Below are 26436 nucleotides of genomic sequence, written 5' to 3' on the forward strand. Positions count from 1 at the left end.
TGGTGGTGGGGGTGGGGTGGTGGTGGGGTGGGGGTGGGGTGGTGGTGGGGTGGGGGTGGGGGTGGGGTGGTGGTGGGGTGGGGGTGGGGTGGTGGTGGGGGTGGGGTGGGGTGGTGGTGGGGTGGGGGTGGGGTGGGTAGGGTGGTGGGGTGGGTGGGTGTAGGGTGGTGGTGGGGTGGGGGTAGGGTGGTGGTAGGGTGGTGGTGGGGTGGGTGGGTGTAGGGTGGTGGTGGGGTGGGTAGGGTGGTGGTGGGGTGGGTGGGTGTAGGGTGGTGGTGGGGTGGGGGTGGGATAGGGTTGTGTGGGGCAGGCGGGCGGGGACCACTCTCACCACCGGCGGCTCCACACAGATCCCTGCGACCACCAGTCTGCAGCCATCGCACCCCCTCCTCCCGGGACCGACACAGAGCGCTGGAGTAACTCAGGCAGCATCTGTGAGAGATGGAGTGGGGGACGTTGCGGGTCGAGTCTGAAGAAAGGTCTCCACCAGATCCACCCTCTGTCCAGAGATGCTGCCTGTCCCGCAGAGTTACTCCAGCGCCCTGTGTCTCACTGTCTTGGTCGCTCGCTGGCCCCACTACCGACCTCTTGCCTCGTATTTCAGGAGAAGCTGGACATCGCCGCCGAGAATCTCCTGTTCCTCGTGGATTACGCCAGCCTTTCCAACGAGGACATCTCTCTCAACTGCAAAACCTTCTCGTGGCCGGCCCGCATCAGCCCGATAGTGAAGAACAGGTGAGTGGGGTCCCCGCCCGCGGTCCAGCAAACGCCGGCAGCCCCAGCCCCAGCCCAGGGCTGGGCTGGGCAAGGGCAGGGCAGGGCTGGGCTGGGCTGGGTAAGGCTGGGCAGGGCAGGGCTGGGCTGGGCTGGGTAAGGCTGGGCTGGGCAAGGGCAGGGCAGGGCTGGGTAAGGCTGGGCTGGGCAAGGGCAGGGCAGGGCTGGGCTGGGCTAGGTAAGGCTGGGCTGGGCAAGAGCAGGGCTGGGCTGGGTAAGGCAGGGCTGGGCTGGGCAGGGATGGGCTGGGTAAGGCTGGGCTGGGCAGGGCTGGGCTGGGCAGGGCTGGGCAAGGGCTGGGCTGGGTAAGGCTGGGCTGGGTAAGGCTGGGCTGGGTAAGGCTGGGCTGGGCTGGGCTGGGCAAGGCAAGGCAAGGCTGGGCTGGGCTCGGCAAGGCTGGGCAGGGCTGGGCTGGGCAAGGGCTGGGCTAGGTAAGGCTGGGCAAGGCTGGGCTGGGCAAGGGCAGGGCTGGGCAGGGCTGGGCTGGGCTAGGCCAGGCTGGGCTGGGTAAGGCTGGGCTGGGCTGGGTAAGGCTGGGCTGGGCAGGGCTGGGCTGGGCTGGGTAAGGCTGGGCAGGGCAGGGCTGGGCTGGGCTGGGTAAGGCTGGGCTGGGTAAGGCTGGGCTGGGCAGGGCTGGGCTGGGTAAGGCTGGGCAGGGCTGGGTAAGGCTGGGCTGGGCAAGGGCTGGGCTGGGCAAGGGCAGGGCTGGGCTGGGCTGGGCAAGGGCAGGGCTGGGCAAGGGCTGGGCAGGGCTGGGCTGGGCAAGGGCAGGGATGGGCAGGGCTGGGCTGGGCAGGGCTGGGCAAGGCAGCTCTGCCCCAGCGCACACAGCCCTGCAGCTTATTGCAAACTAAGCTGTTGCACATTGTTTCCAAAACATGATTCCCAAAGCCTCATGTCAGCACAGAGCTGGCGGGGTAAACATAAACCAACAGAAGACAGGCACACAAAATGCTGGGGTAACTCAGCAGGTCAGAATATGCAGGAAGCAACTGCAGACGCCGGCTCACACCGAAGACAGACGCAAAATACTATAAACCTAAACAGAATTGTGGAATAATTTAAGTAAATTGAATAATTGTACCAGTCTGAAGAAGGGTCTCGACCCGAAACGTCACCCATTCCTTCTCTCCAGAGATGCTGCCTGTCCCGCTGAGTTACTCCAGCACTCTGTGTCCATGTACTCCAGAGATGCAGCCTGTCCCGCTGAGTTACTCCAGCACTCTGTGTCCATGTACTCCAGAGATGCTGCCTATCCCGCTGAGTTACTCCAGCACTCTGTGTCCATGTACTCCAGAGATGCAGCCTGTCCCGCTGAGTTACTCCAGCACTCTGTGTCCATGTACTCCAGAGATGCAGCCTGTCCCACTGAGTTACTCCAGCACTCTGTGTCTACCTTCGGTGTAAACCAGCATCTGCAGTTTTTTCCTGCACATGAATATTTTTAATGTGTGGGAAGGAACTGCAGATGCTGGTTTAAAATGAAGATAGACACAAAATGCTGGAGTAACTCAGCGGGTCAGGCAGCATCTCTGGAAAGAAGGAATGGGTGACGTTTCGGGTTGAGACCCTTCTTCAGGCAGGAATTCGTACGTGATGAAAGCGACACAATTTTTTTTAGCCTCCAATTTATTAGTCATAGAGTGATACAGCGTGGAAACAGGCCCTTCAGCCCAACTTGCCCATGCCGGCCAACATGTCCCATCTACACTAGTCATAGAGTGATACAGCGTGGAAACAGGCCCTTCAGCCCAACTTGCCCATGCCGGCCAACATGTCCCATCTACACTAGTCATAGAGTGATACAGCGTGGAAACAGGCCCTTCAGCCCAACTTGCCCATGCCGGCCAACATGTCCCATCTACACTAGTCATAGAGTGATACAGCGTGGAAACGGGCTCTTCGGCCCAACTTGCCCACACCGGCCAACATGTCCCATTTACACTAGTCCCACCTGCCTGCACTTGGTCCACATCCTTCTAACCCTGTGCTATCCATGTACCTGTCCGACGGTTTCTTAAACGTTGGGACTATCCCAGCTCAACTTCCCCCTCTGGCAGCGCGTCCATACACCCACCACCCTCTGTGTGAAATAGTAACGTAGTCAGTTATTAATGTGCCTAATTGGATCTGTGTAATTGGATTGGATTTAGATTGAGGTTAGCTGGATCTCTGATGAGGGGGTGATACTACCTTCAGATTCCTTTCACTGCCTGACCATCCAACCCTCAATCTCCTGCATTCCTGCTTTAAGTCCGAGCTGTTTGCAGGGTCCTCGCTGGTCACCTTGTGGCTCGGTCAGCACTCCAGCGGATATGACTCGGGACCTGCTGCAGGTGATCTGTACTCACAGGCATCCGCCGAGGAGAAGCTGAGACCAGTATCAAGTAGAAGGGTCTTCAACGAAACGACACCCATTCCTTCTCTCCAGAAATGCCGCCTGTCCCGCTGAGTTACTCCAGCATTTTGTGTCTATCAAATGAGACGGGGCGGCACGGTGGCGCAGAGGTAGAGTTGCTGCTTTGTAGCGCCAGAGCCTGGGTTCCATCCTGACCACGGGTGCTGTCTGTACGGAGTTTGTACCTTCTCCCCGTGACCTGCATGGGTTTTCTCCGGGATCTCCGGTTTCCTCCCACACTCCAAAGACGTGCAGGTTTGTAGGTTAATTGGCTTTGGTAAAATTGTAAGTTGTCCCCAGCGTGTGTAGGATAGTGTTAGTGTGCAGGGATCGCTAGTCAGCATGGACTCAGTGGGCCGAAGGGCCTGTTTCCGCGCTGTATCTCTAAAGTAAACTAGAAATGGCGCCACTGCTGAGGGTCCACTATATTGTGGCACTCGTGCTGGGTCTCCTAAGCACCATCTCTCTTTCCCCTCTCACCCTGACTCTCAGTCTAAAGAAGGGTCTCATTTATTCCTCCTCTCCAGAGGTGCTGCCTGTCTCGCTGAGTTACTCCATCATTTTGGGTCTATTGAGGAGATTACATGAGAGGTATGGACCGGGTAGATGCACAGTGTCTCGTGCCCAGTGTAGGGGAGTCGACGACCAGAGGACATAGTTGAAGATGGAGGTGGAAAGATTGGCCAGAGTTGGGGAATGGGTTTAAGCAACATGTGCACACCGTGTGTCTCTCTGCCCCCCTCAGTGTCGCCCTGTTACAGAGAGAGCACGACGTGGCTGTAACCCAGCTCCTCCACTGGCAGAGCCACTTCACAAAGCGCATCGAGGAAACCGCTGCCATGGTGCGGGAATTCCAGAGCAGAGACCGCATGCCCAAGGCTCAGCATTACATGGACAAGCTGAGAGACATCAGCCAGACGATCGGCAAGTTCATCGATGAGGTGAGTCTGGGGCACGGCATCGCAGCAGGTAGAACTGCTGCCTCACAGCGGTACAGTCACTGTATCACAGTGGTACAGTCACTGTATCACAGCGGTACAGTCACTGTCTCACAGCGGTACAGTCACTGCCTCACAGCGGTACAGTCACTGTCTCACAGCGGTACAGTCACTGTATCACAGCGGTACAGTCACTGTATCACAGCGGTACAGTCACTGTCTCACAGCGGTACAGTCACTGTCTCACAGCGGTACAGTCACTGTCTCACAGCGGTACAGTCACAGTATCACAGCTGTACAGTCACTGTCTCACAGCGGTACAGTCACTGTATCACAGCGGTACAGTCACAGTATCACAGCGGTACAGTCACTGCCTCACAGCGGTACAGTCACTGCCTCACAGCGGTACAGTTACAGTATCACAGCGGTACAGTCACAGAATCACAGCGGTACAGTCACAGCCTCACAGCGGTACAGTCACAGCCTCACAGCGGTACAGTCACAGCCTCACAGCGCCAGAGACCCGGGTTCCATCCTGACTACGGGTGCTGTTTGTACAGAGTTTGTGCGTTCTCCCCGTGACCTTTGTGGGTTTTCTCCGGGTGCTCTGGTTTCTACCCACACTCCAAAGACATGCAGGTTTGTAGGTTAATTGGCTTGGTATAATATAACATTGTTCCTAGTGTGTGTAGGATAGTGTTAGTGTGCGGGGATTGCTGGTCGGCGTGGACTCAGTGGGCCGAAGGGCCTGTTTCCATGCTGTATCTCTAAACTGAACTAAAAAAGTGGTGAGTTGACGCCTGTAACTTGGCCTGTTCCCGTTTTGGGAACACGACACCTTCAGCTTGCTCTTACTTGTCCTAATTAAGGGAAAGGAATAGTTGGATGAAACCATGGCAGCAGCTGAATATACTGCATTTCATTCATTTCCACAAGATTGACCAAGATGTGGCCAAGGCTGGAGGGTGTGAGCTACAGGGAGAGGTTGAGCAGGCTGGGACTCGATTCCTTGGAGTGCAGGAGGATGAGGGGTGATCTTATAGACGTGTACAAAATCATGACAGGAATAGATCGTGCAGACAAATAGAGTCTCTTGCCCAGAGTAGGGGAATGGACACCTTGGAAATAGCAATATACGGGCCGGCCTGAAATAGAGGGGCAGGCTGCCGACCCCTGTGAGGCCATCGACTACCCGCTGCCTGGACCCACGAGTGGCCATCTTGGCCATCTTGGCCAGGCCCAGGAGCAGACAGACAGACAGACAGACCCCCTTCCTCCTGACCCTCCCCCTTCTGTACCGACTGCCCAAATATCAGTAGCATAGGACTAAAATGGAGCCAAAACTTGAGAGCAGCCCCTTCAGATGCTGAAACAGGGGCTGCAACCTCTATCACTCCGTGTACACGTGGAACACAGTCTCTTCCTCGCCGCAGAAGTGATAGGCGAGGACTTGGACTGGTCACCCCATTCCTTCTCTCCAGAGATGCTGCCTGTCCCGCTGAGTTACTCCAGCACTCTGTGTCCATGTTCTCCTGAGATGCTGCCTGACCCGCTGAGTTACTCCAGCACTCTGTGTCCATGTTCTCCTGAGATGCTGCCTGTCCCGCTGAGTTACTCCAGCACTCTGTGTCCATGTTCTCCTGAGATGCTGCCTGACCCACTGAGTTACTCCAGCATTTTGTGGGTTTTCCCAGAGATCTTCAATTTCCTCCCACACTCCAAAGACGTACAGGTTTGTAGGTTAATTGACTTGTAAAATTGTAAATTGTCCCTAGTGTGAAGGATAGTGTTAGTGTGCGGGAATCGCTGGTCGGTGTAGACTCAGTGGGCAAAGGGCCTGTTTCTGAGCTGTGTTTCTAAACTAAACTAAACTAAAGGAGAACTATCACCAGCAAACGTTGTCTGCAGTAGTGCATTTCAGCTTATTTGTGATCTGTGACATCACTCACATGAAGGAACTGCAGGTGCTGGTTTAATCCAAAGAGAGACACAAAAAACTGGAGTAACTCAGTGGGACAGGTAGCATCTCTGGACAAAATGAATAGGTGACGTTTCAGGTTGAGACCCTTCTACAGGGTCACATGGAAGGTGTCATCCCGAAATGTCACCTATTCCTTTTCTCCGGAGATGCTGTCTGACCCGCTGAGTTACTCCAGCACTCTGTGAAACGTCACCCATTCCTTCTCTCCACAGATGCTGCCTGACCTGCTGAGTTACTCCAGCACTTTGTGTCTCTCTCTGGCATCAAGATTGCTGAGCCACTTTGGTCGATGGCAACCTTCAGTCTGTCTTTTTAACTCAGTCCGTAGAAGAGTCTCGACCCAAAAAGTCACCCATTCCTTCTCTCCAGAGATGCTGCCTGTCCCGCTGAGTTACTCCAGCATTTTGTGTCTATGACGATCTTGTATCTCTTTGCACAGAAAGCCCTGATCAACCATGAGGAGGTTCTGCTGGAGACGGGGCATGTTAGTCCTTACCACCAAATCCAGAGCATCATCAATGCCAAGGAGCCCTTTGAGAAGCTGTGGAGAACTGCCCTCCAATTCAACCTGCACCACGACAAGTGGATGAATGGCTCGATGCTGCAAGTTAACGCTGAAGAGGTGGAACAGGAGGTAGGGAACAAGATTTATCCCACTGCTGCTTAAACAAAAAGATACTTGAATCTATGAAAAAAATATTGGCATTTTAAAATTAAGTTGTAGCTTTAGTACAGGAGTAAATATAGACAATAGACAATAGGTGCAGGAGGAGGCCATTTGGCCCTTCGAGCCAGCACCGCCATTCAATGTGATCATGGCTGATCATTCTCAATCAGTACCCCGTTCCTGCCTTCTCCCCATACCCCCTGACTCCGCTATCCTTAAGAGCTCTATCCAGCAGAGAATTGGCCTCCACTGCCTTCTGAGGCAGTGAATTCCACAGATTCACAACTCTCTGACTGAAAAAGTTTTTCCTCATCTCAGTTCTAAATGGCCTACCCCTTATTCTTAAACTGTGGCCCCTGGTTCTGGAATCCGCCAACATTGGGAACATGTTTCCTGCCTCTGACATGTCCAATCCCCTAATTATCTTATATGTTTCAATAAGATCCCCCCTCATACTAAATTCCAGTGTATATAAGCCTAGTCGCTCCAGTCTTTCAACATATTGACAGTCCCGCCATTCCGGGAATTAACCTAGTGAAACCTACGCTGCATGCCCTCAATAGCAAGTCTCACTGCAGAAGGACCTCTTTCCTCCTATACTCAACTCCTCTTATTATGAAGGCCAACATTCCATTGGCTTTCTTCACTGCCTGCTGTACCTGCATGCTTCCTTTCAGTGACTGATGCACTAGGGCACCCAGATCTCATTGTACGTCCCCTTTTCCTAACTTGACACTATTCAGATAATAATCTGCCTTCTTATTCTTACCACCAAAGTGGATAACCTCACACTTATCCACATTAAACTGCATCTGCCTTGCATCCGCCCACTCACACAACCTGTCCAAGTCACCCTACAACCTCATAGCATCTTCCTCACAGCTCACACTACCACCCAGCTTTGTATCATATGCAAATTTACTAATGGTACTTTTAATCCCTTCATCCAAGTCATTAATGTATACTGTAAATAGCTGCGGTCCCAGCACCGAGCCTTGCGGTACCCCACTAGTCACTGCCTGCCATTCTGAAAGGGACCCATTTATCCCCACCCTTTGCTTTCTGTCTGTCAACCAATTTTCTATCCATGTCAGTACCCTACCCCCAATACCATGTGCTCTAATTTTGCCCACTAATCTCCTATGTGGAACCTTGTCAAAGGCTTTCTGAAAGTCGAGGTACACCACATCCACCGGCTCTCCCCTGTCAATTTTCCCAGTTACATCCTCAAAAAATTCAAGAAGATTAGTCAAGCATGATTTCCCCTTCGTAAATCCATGCTGACTCGGAACAATCCTGTTACTGCTATCCAAATGCTCCGCAATTTCTGAGGAATTCTCTGCCACAGAAGGCAGTGGAGGCCAATTCACTGGATGAATTTAAAAGAGAGTTAGATAGAGCTCTAGGGGCTAGCGGAATCAGGGATACGGGGAGAAGGCAGGCACAGGTTACTGATTGTGGATGATCAGCCATGATCACAATGAATGGCGGTGCTGGCTCAAAGGGCCGAATGTCCTCCTCTTGCACCTATTTTCCATGTCAATGTCTTTATAGGATGTTGATTAGGTCACATCTGGAGTATTGTGTGCAGTGCTGGGTGCCCTATTACAGGAAGAATGTGAAGGCTCTGGCTAGGTGTCAGTGGAGTGCTACCTGGATTACAGGGTAATAGCTACAGGGAGACATTGGACAAACTTGGGTTGTTTTCCCTGGAGAGTCGGAGGCTGAAGGGGAGAAATAGAGTCGTACAGCATGGAAACAGGCCCTTCAGCCCAACTTACCCACTCCAACCAACATGTCCCACTACACTCGTCTCACCTGCCTGCATTTGGTCCATATCCCTCCAAACCTGTCCTATCCATGTCCCTGTCTAAATGTTTCTTAAACATTGCAATAGTACCTGCCTCAACTACCTCTTCCAGCAGCTCATTCCATAAACCCACCATCCTTTGTGTAAAAAGGTTACTCCTGATGTTTGTATTAAGTTTTCCCCCCCTCACCTTAAACCTATGGTTTTCGATTCCCCTACTCTCAGTAAATACAGAGGAGAAACACTCATTGGGGACCTTGCCCATATCCTGTGGCTCCACACAGAGGTGACTTTTCCTGACAGGTCCCACTCTCTCCCTAGTTGCCTTTTTTCCCTTTATGTGCTTGTAAAACCTCGGCATTATGCATAACGTTATCAGCCACAGCTATCTCCTGGAGCCTTTTTGCCCTCTCAATTTCATTTTTTAGCGTGCTCCTCAGTTCCTGAAACTCCTCCAGTGATACACTTGATCGCAGCTGCCTATACCTGCCCCATGCCTCCTTCTTTCTCTTGACCAGAACCTCAAGTTCCCTCATCATCCAAACTTCCTAGCACTCACATGCCTTGCCCTTCACTCTAACAGAAACATGCATGTCCAGGACTCGTAGCACACTTTTAATAACATCCCACTTTCCTGATGTTCCTCTTCCTTCAAACAACCTGTCGCTTAAAAACAATTGCCCCATGTATGTATGATGCGAAACATAGAACTAGTGGAGTTCTCATTGGCCGGCATGGCACAGACTCTCTGGGCCGAATAGCCTGTATCTCTGTATCTCTAGACTCTAAAGGTGCTCTCAGCTTTAATGTCAGCAGATCAAAATTCAGATGGAAAACAAGGCTGTGTCTGAGTGCTGGATTCAAGTCTAACATAATCATAAACCTAATTAGATAATGGTCTGTATAGCACTGAGATTCTGGTTCTTATTCTAGAAGGATGAGGAAAGACCTCAATGAAACGTACCGATCAGTGAAAGGCCTGGATAGAGCAGATGTGGAGAGGATGTTTCCACTAGTAGGAGAGTCTAAGACCAGGAATACAGCAATACAGAGCTTTATTGTCATTCGATACCGAGATACCGAACAAAATCACATTTCCAGCAGTCACAGAACACAAAAAAAAAGAACACAGGACACACGACCCCAACATAAACATCCATCACAGTGACTCCAAACACCCCCTCACTGTGATGGAAGGCAACAAAACTTCCTCTCTCTTCCCCCGCACCCACGGACAGGCAGCTCGACCGCTACCGAGGCGACCGACCCGCACAGCTCCCGCAAGGGGATGGAAGTCCCCGTGGCCGAGCCGCACCGAGCGCTGAAACATCCCGCGGCCGTACCGGGCGATTGAAGGTCCCACGGCCGAGCCGTACCGGGCGATGGAAGGCCCCGTGGCCGAGCCGCACCGGCGATGTTAAGTCCCGTGGCCGAGCCGCGCCGGGCGATGGAAGGCCCCACGGGCGAGCCGTACCGGGCGATGGAAGGCTCCGCGGCCGAGCCGCGCCGGGCGATGGAAGGCCCCGCGGCCAAGCCGCGCCGGGCGATGGAAGGCTCCGCGGCCGAGCCTCGCCCCGAGGAAGAGACCTAAAAAAAGAAAGGTTTCCTCCACCCCACCCCACCACCCCCCACACATACACAGCCAAAAACAAAAACCACCCCAACACCAACACACAAACAAAAAGGGAAAAAAGCCAAACAGACTGCCAGCGAGCCGCAGCCGTTAGGCGCTGCCACACGTGATATACCATTGAGGCCACAGCCTCAGAATAAAAGGATGTACCATTAGGAAGGAGATGAGGAGGAATTTCTTTAGTCAGAGGGTGGTGAATCTGTGGAATTCTTTGCCACAGACGGCTGTGGAGGCCAAGTCGATGGATATTTTTAAGGCGGAGATTGATAGATTCTTGATCAGTACGGGTGTCAGGGGTTATGGGGAGATGGCAGGAGGATGGGGTTGAGAGGGAGAGATATATCAGTGTTGATTGAATGACAGAGGGCCAAATAGCATAATCCTGCTCCCATCTATGAACATTTGAACAGGGTGGCACGGTGGCGCAGTGGTAGAGTTGCTGCCTCACAGCGCCAGAGACCCGGGTTCCATCCTGACTACGGGTGCTTCTGTACGCAGTTTGTACCTTCTCCCCGTGATCTGCGTGGGTTTACTCCGGGTTCTCCGGGTTCCTCCCACACTCCGAAGACGTACAGGTTTGGAGGTAAATTGGTTTGGTATAAATGTAAATTGTCCCTAGTGTGTGTAGGATAGTGTTAGTGTGTGGGGACAGCTGGTCGGTGCAGACTTGATGGGCCGAAGGGTCTGTATCTGCGCTGTATCTCTAAACCAAACAAAACTACATTTATGTTCTGCAAATATCAAAATTTGTGAATGTAATTTGTTTAATATTGAGCGTGTCATTGTTTAAGGGTAGTCATCACTTCTGTGATGTGTGTCCATCAGGTGCAGAGTTTATGGAAGATCAGCTATAAGTTGACAAAGGTCTTCAATCACCCAGATCTACACGGACCATTAAAAGTCGCAACCACCATCAAAACCAAGCTGGACAAGTTCAAGATCAACATGCCCCTGATCAACGCACTCTGTTCCCCTGGAATTAAACAACGACACTGGGCCCTGATGAGCCAAAAGGTAGGCAGAGCATTGGAAGTGCCCATTGCAAGAACTCTTGATCAAGGCTGGAGAATTGGCAGTACATTTGAAAGGCACAAAGTCAACAGAAATCTCACTGCTGTTACAGACCACTATCTAATTAAGAAGATAGACACAGAGTGCTGGAGTAACTCAGCGGGACAGGCAGCATCTCTGGAGTACATGGACACAGAGTGCTGGAGTAACTCAGCGGGACAGGCAGCATCTCTGGAGTACATGGACACAGAGTGCTGGAGTAACTCAGCGGGACAGGCAGCATCTCTGGAGAGAAGGAATGGGTGACTTTTCAGGACTCCAGAGATGCTGTCTGACCCGCTGAGTTAGTCCAGCACTCTGTGTCCATGTACTCCAGAGATGCTGCCTGACCCGCTGAGTGATTCCAGCACTCTGTGTCCATGTACTCCAGAGATGCTGCCTGACCCGCTGAGTTAGTCCAGCACTCTGTGTCCATGTACTCCAGAGATGCTGCCTGACCCGCTGAGTTAGTCCAGCACTCTGTGTCCATGTACTCCAGAGATGCTGCCTGACCCGCTGAGTTACTCCAGCACTCTGTGTCCATGTACTCCAGAGATGCTGCCTGACCCGCTGAGTTACTCCAGCACTCTGTGTCCATGTACTCCAGAGATGCTGCCTGACCCGCTGAGTTAGTCCAGCACTCTGTGTCCATGTACTCCAGAGATGCTGTCTGGCCCGCTGAGTTACTCCAGCACTCTGTGTCCATGTACTCCAGAGATGCTGTCTGGCCCGCTGAGTTAGTCCAGCACTCTGTGTCCATGTACTCCAGAGATGCTGCCTGACCCGCTGAGTTACTCCAGCACTCTGTGTCCATGTACTCCAGAGATGCTGTCTGGCCCGCTGAGTTACTCCAGCACTCTGTGTCCACGTACTCCAGAGATGCTGTCTGGCCCGCTGAGTTACTCCAGCACTCTGTGTCCACGTACTCCAGAGATGCTGTCTGGCCCGCTGAGTTACTCCAGCACTCTGTGTCCACGTACTCCAGAGATGCTGTCTGGCCCGCTGAGTTACTCCAGCACTCTGTGTCCACGTACTCCAGAGATGCTGTCTGGCCCGCTGAGTTACTCCAGCACTCTGTGTCCACGTACTCCAGAGATGCTGTCTGGCCCGCTGAGTTACTCCAGCACTCTGTGTCCATGTACTCCAGAGATGCTGTCTGGCCCGCTGAGTTACTCCAGCACTCTGTGTCCATGTACTCCAGAGATGCTGTCTGGCCCGCTGAGTTACTCCAGCACTCTGTGTCCATGTACTCCAGAGATGCTGTCTGGCCCGCTGAGTTACTCCAGCACTCTGTGTCCATGTACTCCAGAGATGCTGTCTGGCCCGCTGAGTTAGTCCAGCACTCTGTGTCCATGTACTCCAGAGATGCTGTCTGGCCCGCTGAGTTACTCCAGCACTCTGTGTCCATGTACTCCAGAGATGCTGTCTGGCCCGCTGAGTTAGTCCAGCATTTTGTGTGTCTATCTTCAGTGTAAATCAGCATCTGCAATTCCTTCCCCACATTATCTAATTAGGTATTATTATTATTATGTCAGACTTGAATCCAACACTCAGACATAGATTTATTTTCCATCTAAATTTTGTTCTGCGATATGAAAGATGAGAGCACCTTTAGAGTTTATAAATACAACATGGAAACAGGCCCTTCGGTCCACCGAGTCCGGACTGTACAACCAGCGATCAAATGGCATCCAGGTTGTGTGATTTACAGAGGCCACCGCTGTTGCAATTGGTTCAAAAAGTAAAGAAAATGCAATATTTGGTGGGAGATCTTTAGTTTAGTTTAAACATACAGCGCCGAAACAGGCCCTTCAGCCCACCAAGTCCACACCGACCAGCAATCCCCTGCATATTAACACACTGGGGACAATTTTTACATTTACTAAGCCAATTTACCTACAAACCTGCGAGGAAACTGAAGATCTCGGAGAAAATGTACGCAAGTACAGCTACATGGGTGGTTTCAAACTAAATATGGGGGGGGGGTCAAATGGGATAGTCTGATGGTCTGAATCCCAGGGTCCTCAGGAAGGTGGCTCTAAAAATAGTGGACGCATTGGTGATCATTTTGCAATGTTCAATAGGTTCAGGATCAGTTCCTGTGGATTGGAGGATAGCTAATGTTATCCCACTTTTCAAGAAAGGAGCGAGAGAGAAAACGGGGAATTACAGGACAGTTAGCCTGACTTCGGTGGTAATGGTGCATTTGGATAGCAACAAAGGATAAGTCCAAGTCAGCATGGATTTGTGAAAGGGAAATCATGCTTGACTAATCTTCTGGAATTTTTTGAGGATGTGACAAGTAAAATGGATGAAGGGGAGCCAGTGGATGTAGTGTATCTCAACTTTCAGAAAGCCTTTGATAAGGTCCCACACGGGAGATTGGTGTTGGGGCCGCAACTGTTTACCATATATATTAACGATTTGGAAGAGGGAATTAGAAGCAACACTAGCAAGTTTGTGGATGACACAAAGCTGGGTGGCAGTGTAAACTGTGAAGAGGATGTTAGGAGGTTGCAGGGTGACCTGGACAGGTTGAGTGAGTGGGCAGATGCGTTGCAGATGCAGCATAATATAGATAAATGTGAGGTTATCCACTTTGGCGACAAAAACAAGGAGGCAGATTATTATCTGAATGGAGTTAGGTTAGGTAAGGGGGAAGTGCAGTGAGACCTGGGTGTCCTTGTACACCAGTCACTGAAGGTTGGCGTGCAGGTACAGCAGGCAGTGAAGAAAGCTAATGGCATGATGGCCTTCATAAAGAGAGGATTTCAGTATAAGAGTAAAGAGGTTCTTCTGCAGTTGTATAGGACCCTGGTAAGACCACATCTGGAGTATTGTGTACAGTTTTAGTCTCCTAATTTGAGGAAGGACATCCATGTAATTGAGGCTGTACAGCGTAGGTTCACGAGATTGATCCCTGGGATGGCAGGACTGACATATGAGGAAAGATTGAAAAGACTAGGCTTGTATTCACTGAAGTTTAGAAGGATGAGAGGGGATCTTATAGAAACATATTAAATTATAAAAGGACTGGACAAGTGTTCCCAATGTTGGGCGAGTCCAGAACCAGGGGCCACAGTCTTAGAATAAAGGGGAGGCCATTTAAAACTGAGGTGAGAAGAAACTTTTTCACCCAGAGAGTTGTGAATTTGTGGAATTCTCTGCCACAGAGGGCACTGGAAGCCAAATCACTGGATGGATTTAAGAGAGTTAGATAGAGCTCTAGGGGCTAGTGGAATCAAGGGATATGGGGAGAAGGCAGTCACGGGTTATTGATTGTGGACGATCAGCCATGATCACAATGAATGGCGGTGCTGGCTCGAAGGGCCGAATGGCCTCCTCCTGCACCTATGTTTCTATGTTTAAGTTATGGGGAGAATGTACAAACTCCTGCAGACAGTACCAGTAGTCGGGATGGAACCCGGGTCTCCGGCACTGCATTCGCTGTAAAGGGTCTGTCCCATTTAGGCGATTTTTTAGGCGACTGTCAAAGTAGTAGCAGATCGCCGAAAAAATAACCCTACGACAATGACCACGACAATGACAACGGCAATGACCGCGACAATGAACGCGACAATAACCACGACAATGACCACGACATTGACCACAATGGCCACGACAATGACCACGACAGTGACCACGACAATGACCACGACAATGACCATGACAATGACCACGACAATGACCACGACAATGACCACGACAATGACAATGACCACGACAATGACCGCGACAATGAACGTGACAATAACCACGAGAATGACCGCGACATTGACCACAGTGACCATGACAATGGCCACGACAGTGACCACGACAATGACCACGACAATGATCACGACAATGACCATGACAATGACCGCGACAATAACCACGACAATGACAATGACAATGACCATGACAATGACCACGACAATGACCACGACAATGACCACGACAATGACCACGACAATGACCACGACAATGACCACGACAATGACCACGACAATGACAACGACAATGACAACGACAATGACAACGACAATGACAATGACAATGACCACGACAATGACAACGACAATGACCACGACAATGACAATGACAATGACCACGACAATGACCACGACAATGACCACGACAATGACAACGACAATGAACGCAACAATGACCACGACAATGACCACAACAATAACCACGACAATGACCACGACAATGAACGCAACAATGACCACGACAATGACCGCGACAATGACCGCGACAATGACAACGACAATGAACGCAACAATGACCACGACAATGACCACGACAATGACCACGACAATGACCACGACAATGACAACGACAATGACTGCGACAATGAACGCGACAATAACCACGACAATGACCATGACAATGACCACGACATTGACCACAGTGACCACGACAATGGCCACGACAATGACCACGACAATAACCACGAAAATGACAACGACAATGAACGCGACAATGACCACGACAATGCCCGCGACAAGCTAAGACAACCAACCACATAGGCGACGGCAAGCTGACGATGACCGGCGACTCAGTCTTCGCTACCTAGGACGTCCACTACAATGGCAAGCAAGACAACCAACGACAACCTGTACTTATGTGGAGGTGTCACACGCACAACTCACACGTGAACAAACTGACAGCAAGGTCCGTCCAGTGAAACCTCTAGGTATGTTTTGCATTTGTGTGAAGTGTCCGTTTAAAAAAAAAAGATTTTGGCATGCAGTTACCCATCTTTCATAGGAATATATTGTTTTTGAATAAAGTTGATTTTGGTGATTTAAAAAAAAATAGGTGTTGGAATTTATTGAATTTCTAAGTACTTTATCATGACATCTCATTCAAAGATTCTAGCCGCATTCATTTTGACCATTGAACAGACTCAGATCTGCCCAACTATAGCCGTCAAATGTTTGAGATCTTCAAAATACATATATTTTTAAATCAAAGTAAATAAAATCCTGTGCTACAATTTAGGGTGGTGCAGCGGTAGAGTTGCTGCCTCACAACGCCAGAGACCCAGGTTCCATCCTGACTACGGGTGCTGTCTGTACGCAGTTTGTACGTTCCCCCTGTGACCTGCGTGGGTTTTCTCCAGGTGCTCCGGTTTCCTCCCACACTCCAAAAACGTGCAGGTTTGTTGGTTAATTGGTTTGATAAAAATTGCAAATTGTCCCTCGTCTGTGTAGGATCGTATTGGTGTGCGGGGATCACTGGCCAACACGGACTTGGTGGGCTGAAGGGCCTGTTTTCATGCTGTATCAGTGAACTAAACTAAATAAGATAGATTAGTTTAATCAAGTCTGAAGAAGGGTCTCGACCCGATCCGTCACCCATTCCTTCTCTCCAGAGATGCTGCCTGCCCCGCTGAGTTACTCCAGCATTGTGTGTCTATCTTCTTAGTTCAATCAAGATATGTCATGAGAAGAGTGTGGTTTGGTTCTACGGCTGTTTACAGGTGCATTATTTGGAGAGATGTTGAATTTTCCTTCACTCTGTTGCAGGTGGGGTTCAGTATTACACCAGAGGAAAGCACCTCCTTAAGTGACATCTTGCAGCTGGGTCTGGAGAAGCATTTGGAGAACTTGAGTCACATTAGTTCGCAGGCGAGCAAGGAATACACTCTGGAGAAGGCTCTCAGCAAGATGAGGAAGGACTGGGAAGAAGTTGACTTCACGTTTGTGCGTTACAAAGACACCAGCATTGATATCTTGGCAGCATTCGATGACATTCAGGTGCAGTGTGTCAAAGATAACTGAGAAGCAAGAGCTTAGATCTGTAGCACTGGGAGAATCTCTCTCTCACTTACACTTGGAATCATAGAGTCATATTTGGCCCTTTGGCCCAGCTTGCCCACACCGGCCAACATGTCCCAGCTGCACTAGTCCAACCTGTCCGCGCTTGGTCCATATCCCTCCAAATCTGTCCTATCCATGTACCTGTCTAAATGTTTCTTAAACATAGCGATTGTAAAATGCTTTTATTAAACTTTGCGATAGTTGGAAAGAATTGATTTAGATTTTTAGATTTAGAGATACAGCGCAGAAACAGGCCCTTCGGCCCACCGAGTCCGTGCCGCCCAGCGATCCCTGCACATTAACACTATCCTACACACACTAGGGACAATGTTTACATTTACCCAGCCAATTAACCTACATACCTGTACGTCTTTGGAGTGTGGGAGGAAACCGAAGATCTCGGAGAAAACCCACGCAGGTCACGGGGAGAACGTACAAACTCCGTACAGACGGGTGAGGAACCCAGGGGCGCAGCGGTAGAGTTGCTGCCTCACAGCGCCAGAGACCAGGGTTCCATCCCTGATGTGGTCTGCACGGAGTTTGTACGTTCTCCCCGTGACCTGCGTGGGTTTTCTCCGGTAACACGGTTTCGTCCCACACTCCAAAGACGTGCAGGTTTATAGGCTAATTGGCTTCTGTGAAGATTGTAAATTGTCCCTAGTGTGTGTAGGATAGTGTTGGTGTGCGGGGATCACTGGTCGGCGTGGACCCGGTGGGCCGAAGGGCCTGTTTCCGCGCTGTATTTCTAAACTAAACTAAACTAAAAAGCTAAACAAATGTAGCTCCACACGAAGTGTAAGCGGTCGGTGTGTTTAATCTTGTGCTTGGCGTTCGGTCAAGTGTGTGATTTGTGACCCTGATCCATTTCCCTCAGGTTTTACTGGAAGACCACATTGTTAAAACCACCACCATGAAGGGGTCTCCATTTATCCTTCCCTTCAAAGACGAAATATCAGCCTGGGAGTCAAAGCTGGTAGGTTGGTTTTAGAGTGGCTTTTGTTGAATTTAATTCGTTTCTAGATTTTTGTTATATCCCACGCCTGACTTTTTGTAATCTTTCATAGTTCATGCTTCAGTAAATTCCGACTCCCCCCTAAATAGGAAGAGAATTAAGAAAGCAGAGAGGCACTTGGGAGCACTGGTGCCAGATTTCACATTAGTTCAGGTTAGAGATACAGCGCGGAAACAGGTCCTTCAGCCCACCGGCCAGCGATCCCCACACACTAACACTATCCTACACACACTAGGGACAATTTACACATACACCAAGCCAACTAACCTACAAACCTCTGCGTTTTTGGAGTGTGGGAGGAAACTGGAGCTCCCGGAGAAAACCCACGAGGTCACGGGGAGAACGTACAAACTCCATACAGACAGCACCCGTAGTCAGGATGGAACCCGGGTTTCTGGCGCTGTGAGGCAGCAGCTCTACCCGCTGCACCACCGTGCCGCGCGAGTTGTGCAAGATGAGAGGTCACCTCTCGGAGCATCGTGAGTTAGAATGAGACCAGGTGCCTGGGAAGCTGACCACTTGTGTAAAGTTTCCTATAGTCTAGTTTATTGTCACGTGTACCGAGCGAGGTACAGTGAAAAGCTTTTGTGCGTGCTAACCAGTCAGCGGAAAGACAATCCATAATTACAATTAAGCCATCCACAGTTCACATGATAAAGGGAATAACGTGAATAATAGTGATAAAAGTGATAATAGTGAACGATAATGCCAGTAAAGATTGATTAAAGATAGTCCGAGGGTCACCAATGAGATAGATAGTAGTTCAGCACCGCTCTCTGGTTGTGCTAGGATGGTTCAGTTGCCTGATAACAGCTGGGAAGAAACTGTCCCTGAATCTGGAGGTGTGCGTTTTCACACTTCTGTTCTTGTCCCTCTTGCCCGATGGGAGAGGGGAGAAGAGGGAGTGGCCAGGGTGCGACTCGTCCTTGATTATGCTGCTGGCCTTGCCGAGGCAGCGCGAGGTGTAGATGGAGTCGATGGAAGGGAGGTTGGTTTGTGTGATGGTCTGGGCTGCATCCACAGTTCTCTGCAATTCCTTGCGGCCTTGGATGGAGCTGTTCCAAAACCGTACCGTGATGCATCCCGATGAAACACTCTTGCTTGCACAGCCATTTATGTTGCCGTGACATTTTGGGCTTGGTCTTTTCTGCAGTGGCTCATGCACAACACGCTGGAATCCTGGCTACGTGTCCAGATGGCCTGGCTGTACCTGGAGCCCATATTCAGCTCCGACATCCACAACCAGATACCTGTGCATGGGAAGATGTTTGATGTGGTGGACACAAACTGGTAAAGCATTGCTTTTGTCAAACTATGAAAGAAATCCCAGCTGTTCCTATTTGTTGTTAGCAAGAGGGTAAGATATCTGCTGGAGTTATATTGAAGGAGTGTTTTCGGGGAGAATGGGGTGTTTTACAAGATTTCACAATGATTTATTTTATTTTAACACAGGATTGTGTTAAATAACATTGAAGAATGTCTGAAGAGTTCATGTTCATCAGTTATAGGAGCAGAATTAGGCCATTCGGTCTACAGCACCATTCAATCTTCCTCTGGGCAAGAGACTCTGTGCATCCACCCGATCTATTCCTCTGAATGAATGATATAAAAAGAACAAATCAAAGTCATCATCCTTGATCATTGTTGGTGATTTATTGTTTGCAAACCTTTCATTCATTTGTAACTCATCATATTTCTAGTTTCCCTCTCCCCTGACTCACAGGCTAAAGAAGGGTCTCGAGCTGAAACGTCACCCATTCCTTCTCTCCAGAGATGCTGCCTGAGCCGCTAAGTTACTCCAGCTTTTTGTGTCTGTCACAGATGGATAAAATATCCTGGGCACGTTCTTATAATCAAAAAGTGATCATGTATGTTTCGAGAGAGAGCAAGGCAGTTCTAATTGTTCAGTGCTGGTGTTCTCACTATCTGGTCAGCATGTCATGTCCTCTTGGGAATCAGTGGCTGAGAGCTATCAGAGCAAAAACAGTTTTACACAGAGATCTGAATAGAAACATAGAAACATAGAAAATAGGTGCAGGAGGAGGCCATTTGGCCCTTTGAGCCAGCACCGCCATTCAATGTGATCATGGCTGATCATCCACAGCCTGCCTTCTCCCCATATCCCTTGATTCTACTAGCCCCTAAAGTTCTATCTAACTCTCTTTTAAATTCATCCAGTGAATTGGCCTCCACTGCCTTCTGTGGCAGAGAATTCCACATATTCGCAACTCTCTGGGTGAAAAAGTTTCTTCTCACCTCAGTTTTAAATGGCCTCCCATTTATTCTTAGACTGTGGCCCCTGGTTCTGGACTCCCCCAACATTGGGAACATTTTTCCTGCATCTAGCTTGTCCAGTCCTTTCATAATTTTATACATCTCTATAAGATCCCCCTCTCATCCTTCTAAACTACAGTGAATACAAGCCTAGTCTTTCCTCATATGTCAGTCCCGCCATCCCGGAGATTAACCTGGTGAACCTTCGCTGCACTGCCTCAATAGCAGGGATGTTATTCCTCAAATTAGGAGACCAAAACTGCACACAATACTCCAGATGTGATCTCATCAGGGCCCTGTACAACTGCAGAAGGACCTCTTTACTCCTATATTCAAATCCGCTCGTTATGAAGGCCAACATGCCATTAACATGCCATGAATTCATCACTGATAATGACACAGCTCACACCAGGGCACACTAAACCCAAAGAAAGACATATCATGTATCTGTACACTGTGAACGGCTCGATTGTAATCATGTGTTGTCTTTCCGCTGACTGGTTAGCACGCAACAAAAGCTTTCCACTGTACCTCAGTACACGTGACAATAAACTCAACTGAACTAAACGAAACAAAAAGCTGGAGTAACTCAGCGAGTCAGGCAGCATCTCTGGAGAAAAGGAATGGATGACGTTTTGGGTTGAGACCTTCAGGCTGAGTCAGGGGAGGGGGAAATGAGAGATATTGATGGTGATATAGAGTCTGGAGGAAAGCAAGTGGTAACGTTTCTGGTTGAGACCCTCTCCCCCGACTCTCAGTCTGAAGGAGGGGCTCGACTCGAAATGTCACCTATTCCTTTTTTCCTGAGATGCTGTCTGACCCACTGAGTTACTCCAGATTCTTGTGTCAATCTTCGGTTTGAACCAGCATCTGCAGTTCCTTCTTACACAAAGCAACAGAAAGACTGGCATTTGCCCAGCACCTTTCACCATCTCAGTGTGACCAGCAGTCAATGAAACCCAGCTATGCATCTGTAATGGATTCACAAAGTCTCTCCCATCCTGCTGACCGCCACCAAAGCTGCCTGCCACCTCTTGTATGTGCAGATGGAGCATTCTTTCCCAGTGCGGGCTTGCTAGACTGCGGTTTCAATAATAGGTTTTGAAGCAATCACAAGAAATGAGTATTACTAAGAGTGATTAGTACAGGTGTCAGGGGTTATGGGGAGAAGGCAGGTGACTCCGGACTGTCAAAGGTGACTCCGGACTGTCAAAGCAGCCACAGCCAGACATACAAACAGCTTTTATACCGCAAGTAGTAACTCTACTCAAAAACCAGAGTAGGTAGTCTCTTTTTGCTCTGGTTTATTTCACTCACATGTTTAAATCATAACGTTGTATTCTTATGTTTTAATGTTTTATGCTTTATCCTTAATTGTTTACTGTATGTTTGTGTTGTTACTTGTGAGCAGAGCACCAAGGCACATTCCTTGTATGTGCACATACTTGGCCTATAAAATTATTCATTCAATTCAATTCAATTCAATTCGAATGGGGTTAGGAGGGAGCGATACATCAGCCATGATTGAATGGTGGAGTAGACACGATGGGCCGAATGGCCTAATTCTGCTCCTTTCACTTATGACAACATATGCTCCATGCATTCAAAAATAATTTAAGAATTAAAACCAATCATAAGAATAATTGGTGTTTATCAAATTCCATTTACCTTTAGAGAAATGTGAAAATGTGTTTCTGTACAAGGTTAGGCTTTCAAGATAACGCAGTGATGGGGACTTGACATGTTGCAGGTGTATAAGACGTTGGTGAGGCCACATTTAGAGTATTGTGTTCAGTTCTGGGCATTGTGTTACAGGAAAGATGTTGTCAAGCTGGAAAGAAGATTAACCAAGATGTTGCCAGGACTAGAGTGTGTGAGCTATAGGGAGAGGTTGAGTAGGCTGGGACTCTATTCCTTGGAGCGCAGGAGGATGAGGGGTGATCTTATAGAGGTGTACAAAATCATGAGAGGAATAGATCTGGTAGATGCACAGAGTCTCTTGCCCACAGTAGGTGAATCGAGGACCAGAGGGCAGAGGTTTAAGGTGAAGGGGAAAAGATTGATGGTATGGAATAGTTTATTGTCACGTGTGACAAGGCACAGTGAGGTTCTTTGCTGCACACCCAATGTATAGAAATAGCGGCCACCTACAGCGCTGCCAAAGTCACAAAGCACGCCACTCCTCCTTCGTCCACCCTCCCCCCCACAGGATTTAATAGGAATCTGAGGGGTGACCTTTTCACACAGAGGGTGGTGGGTGTATGGAACAAGCTGCCAGAGGAGGTAGTTGAAGCTGGGACTATCGCAATGTTTAAGGAACAGTTGGACAGGTACATGGATAGGGCAGGTTTGGAGGGATATGGGCCAAGCGCGGGCAGGTGGGTCTAGTGCAGATGGGACATGTTGGGCGTTGGGTGAAGGGCCTGTTTCCACGCTGTGTCACTCTCGGACGAGGTTTGAGCAAAACCATTGATGCTGTTATTTTGCAGCAGGGGATTTCCAATGAAGGTGTCAGGTTTGGTTATTTGAGTTGGTGCCTTCTCTCTGACAGGAGGCTGATAATGGAAGGGTCGGTGCAGGAAGCCAATGCCATGAGAGTGATCTCACAGCCGCAGATACTGGAGAAGCTGATGGAAGCCGAGTCCCTCCTGGACGACATTCAGAAAGGACTCAACGAATACTTGGAAAAGAAAAGGCTCTTCTTCCCTCGGTAAAGCTTCCGTCCCTCTGCCCCGCACAGTCCAATCCGTCGGACAGCTTTGAGTTTACTACTTTTGGAGGCACGGTAGCGCAGCGGTAGAGTTGCTGCCTTACAGCGAATGCAGCGCCGGAGACCTGGGTTCCATCCCGACTACGGGTGCTGTCTGTGCGGAGTTTGTTCGTTCTCCCGGTGACCTGCATGGGTTTTCTCTGAGATCTTCGGTTTCCTCCCACACTCCAAAGACGTACAGGTTTGCAGGTTAATTGGCTTGGTAAATGTACAAATTGTCCCTAGTGGGTGTAGGATGGTGTGAATGTGTGGGGATCGCTGGTCTGCGCGGACCCGGTGGGCCAAAGGGGCCTTTTCTCACGCTGTATCTCTAAACTAAACTAAACTAAACTAAATCAGTTCACAAGTGATGGGAGCAGTATTGGGCCTATCCCTGGGTGGAATTCCAGGGCCCTGAAGAGGGTTGGACGGCAGAGACAACTTGGTACAAGTACGTATGTACAAGTACGTATGTACAAGTACATATATGTCCCTGGCAGGGAGCGCTGAAAAAGATTCACATGGATGACGCTGGGATTGAAGATTTCATAAGTTCTAGGAGCAGAATTAGGCCATTCGGCCCATCAAGTCTACTCCACCATTCAATCATGACTGATCTATCTCTCCCTCCTAACCCCATTCTCCTGCCTTCTCCCCACAACCCCTGACACCCGTACTAATCAAGAATTGATCTATCCCTGCCTTAAAAATATCGGCTGACTTCGTCTCCACAGCCTTCTGTGACAAAGAATTCCACAGATTCACCACCCTCTGGCTAAAGAAATTCCTCCTTTTGAGTTGAGTTGAGTTCAGTATAGAGGTACAGCACAGAAGTGAGTCCGTGCAGACCAGTGTTGACCGCACACTCACTATCCCACACACACCAGGGACAATTTTAAAATTTATACCAAGCCAATTAACCTACAAAACCTGTACGTCTTTGGAGTGTGGGAGGAAACCAAAGTTCTCGGAGAAAACCCATGCAGGTTACGGGGAGAACATACAAACTGCGTACAGACAGCGCCCGTAGTCCGGATGGAACCCGGGTCCCTGGCGCTGTGAGGCAGCAACTCTACCGCTGCGCCACCGTGCCTGTGCTATCCTCATCTCCTTCCTAAAGGCACGTCCTTTTATTGTGTGGCTGTGTCCTCTGGTCCTAACCTCCCCCACTAGGTGAAGCATCCTCTCCACATCCTCTCTGTGCGGGCCTTTCACTGATCAGTAATGACGGCGTGCTTCCCCTGTGCGCAGGTTTTTCTTCCTTTCCAACGACGAGCTGCTGGAAATCCTCTCGGAGACCAAGGACCCCCTGCGCGTGCAGCCCCACCTGAAGAAATGCTTCGAGGGCATCGCCCAGCTGAGTTTCAACGCGGAGAAAGAGATCACCCACATCGAGTCGGCAGAGGGCGAGAGAGTGGAGCTGGGCGTCCGCATTGTACCAGCGAAGGCCCAGGGGCTGGTGGAGAAGTGGCTCTATGAGGTAACATGGACCCCAGAGTCAGAGTGGCATGGAGTCAGCAGGTGGAGAAGTGGCTCTATGAGGTAACATGGACCCCAGAGTCAGAGCGGCATGGGGTCAGCAGGTGGAGAAGTGGCTCTATGAGGTAACATGGACCCCAGAGTCAGAGCGGCATGGGGTCAGCAGGTGGAGAAGTGGCTCTATGAGGTAACATGGACCCCAGAGTCAGAGCGGCATGGGGTCAGGCGGTGATCTGCTGCGCCCCTCCCTCCAGCCATCAGTCACACAGACTTTAGTTCAGTTTTAGTTTAGTTTAGAGATACAGCGCGGAAACAGGCCCTTCGGCCCGCCGGGTCCGTGCCGACCAGCGATCCCCGCACACTAACACTATCCTACACACACGAGGGACAATTTACAATTATACCAAGCCAATTAACCTACAAACCTGCATGTCTTTGGAGTGTGGGAGGAAACCGGAGCACCCAGAGAAAACCCACGCAGATCACATAGAGAACATACAAACTCCGTACAGACAGCACCCGTAGTCAGGATGGAACCCGGGTCTCTGGCTCTGTGAGGCAGCAACTCTACCGCTGTACCATCTTGCCTCTTGATGTTGAGCTGTTCATTTTGCTGTAATTATATCACTGGAAGGGGTGTGAAATGTCGTTGTGTAATGTAGCATGAAATGACTATTTATTTCCAGAGAGGAAGTGAAAGCGCATAAGGAAAGCAATCAGTGTCGGACGCAATGGAGATGCCTCACTGCTGTGCTCTATGGCTTTTTATTCCTATGTGATTGGGATGCGGTCTCATGTAGGGACAAAAGCCATGAAGTGCTCAGTGACCAAGCTCACAGAAGCTGCCAAGCACTGCTGTGGCACTGAGCCCTGGTGCCCACGCTCACCGCCAATGTAGGAGATACCCGGGCACCAACCGCCTGCTGCCCGGGACTGTGGCACTGGGAATGTGGGAACACTGGGACTGTGCCCAGCACCATGGGAACACCAACACCATGGGAATACCAACACCATGGGAATACGAGCACTATGGGAACACCAATACTATGGGAATACCAGCAACATGGGAATACCAGCACCATGGGAATACCAGCACTGTGGGAATACCTGCATTGTGGGAATACCAGCACCATGGGAACACCAGCACCATGGGAACACCAACACCATGGGAATACCAGCACCATGGGATTACCAGCACCATGGAAATACCAACACCATGGGAATACCGGCACCCTGCCTCCCGGGATGGTGCTGGGACCATAGACTGTTGCCCAGGTCCAGCCATCCTGCTGCCTGGGATGATGGTGGGACCATGGACCATTGTTACACAGGACCTGGTCACCCTATTCCCAGTCCCCTCCTGCCCATGACAGTGGTGATATATAGGACTGTGGGAACATGACCATGGGAACACAGGGACTGTGGGAATAGCAGGATTGTGGGAATATCAGGCCTGTAGAATGCCGGGATTGTGGAAATGATGGGACCATGCGATTCCCAGGACCATGGGAATAGCAGGACTGGGAATACCGGGACTATGGGATTACCGAGACTGTGGAAATACTGGGACTGTGGGCACACCAGGAGCGTGGTTTTACCGCTGTTCCACTGACTGTGGGAATATCATGACAGTGGGAATTCCAGGACTGTGGAAATACCAGGATTGTGGGAATACCGGAACTGTGGAACTACCAGGACCATGGGAATACCAGGACTATTCTTCGCATTAATGATTTGGTCAAGGGGATTGAAGGCTTTGTGGCCAAGTTTGCGGGTGATATGAAAATAGGTGGAGAGGCAGGTAGTGTAGAGAAAGCAGGGACTCTGCAGAAGGACTTGGACAGGTTGGGAGAGTGGGCAGAGA

The 26436-nt window shown here is 50.0% G+C and overlaps 1 protein-coding gene across 1 annotated transcript in view; it reads left to right on the forward strand.

Moving 5' to 3' along the window:
- LOC144605046 (dynein axonemal heavy chain 3-like) overlaps positions 1–26436 on the forward strand; it is a 345711-nt gene that overhangs the window by 87011 nt on the left and 232264 nt on the right. Inside the window, exons 16-24 of the mRNA XM_078420087.1 lie at positions 605–735; positions 3918–4113; positions 6531–6725; positions 11027–11215; positions 16765–16995; positions 17933–18031; positions 19224–19360; positions 22896–23054; positions 24345–24573. Coding sequence (XP_078276213.1) covers positions 605–735; positions 3918–4113; positions 6531–6725; positions 11027–11215; positions 16765–16995; positions 17933–18031; positions 19224–19360; positions 22896–23054; positions 24345–24573 — 1566 coding nt within the window. The remainder of the gene's footprint in view (positions 1–604; positions 736–3917; positions 4114–6530; positions 6726–11026; positions 11216–16764; positions 16996–17932; positions 18032–19223; positions 19361–22895; positions 23055–24344; positions 24574–26436) is intronic.

The sequence above is a fragment of the Rhinoraja longicauda genome, chromosome 23 (genome assembly GCF_053455715.1).
Source record: "Rhinoraja longicauda isolate Sanriku21f chromosome 23, sRhiLon1.1, whole genome shotgun sequence".
Taxonomy (NCBI): Eukaryota; Metazoa; Chordata; class Chondrichthyes; order Rajiformes; family Arhynchobatidae; genus Rhinoraja; species Rhinoraja longicauda.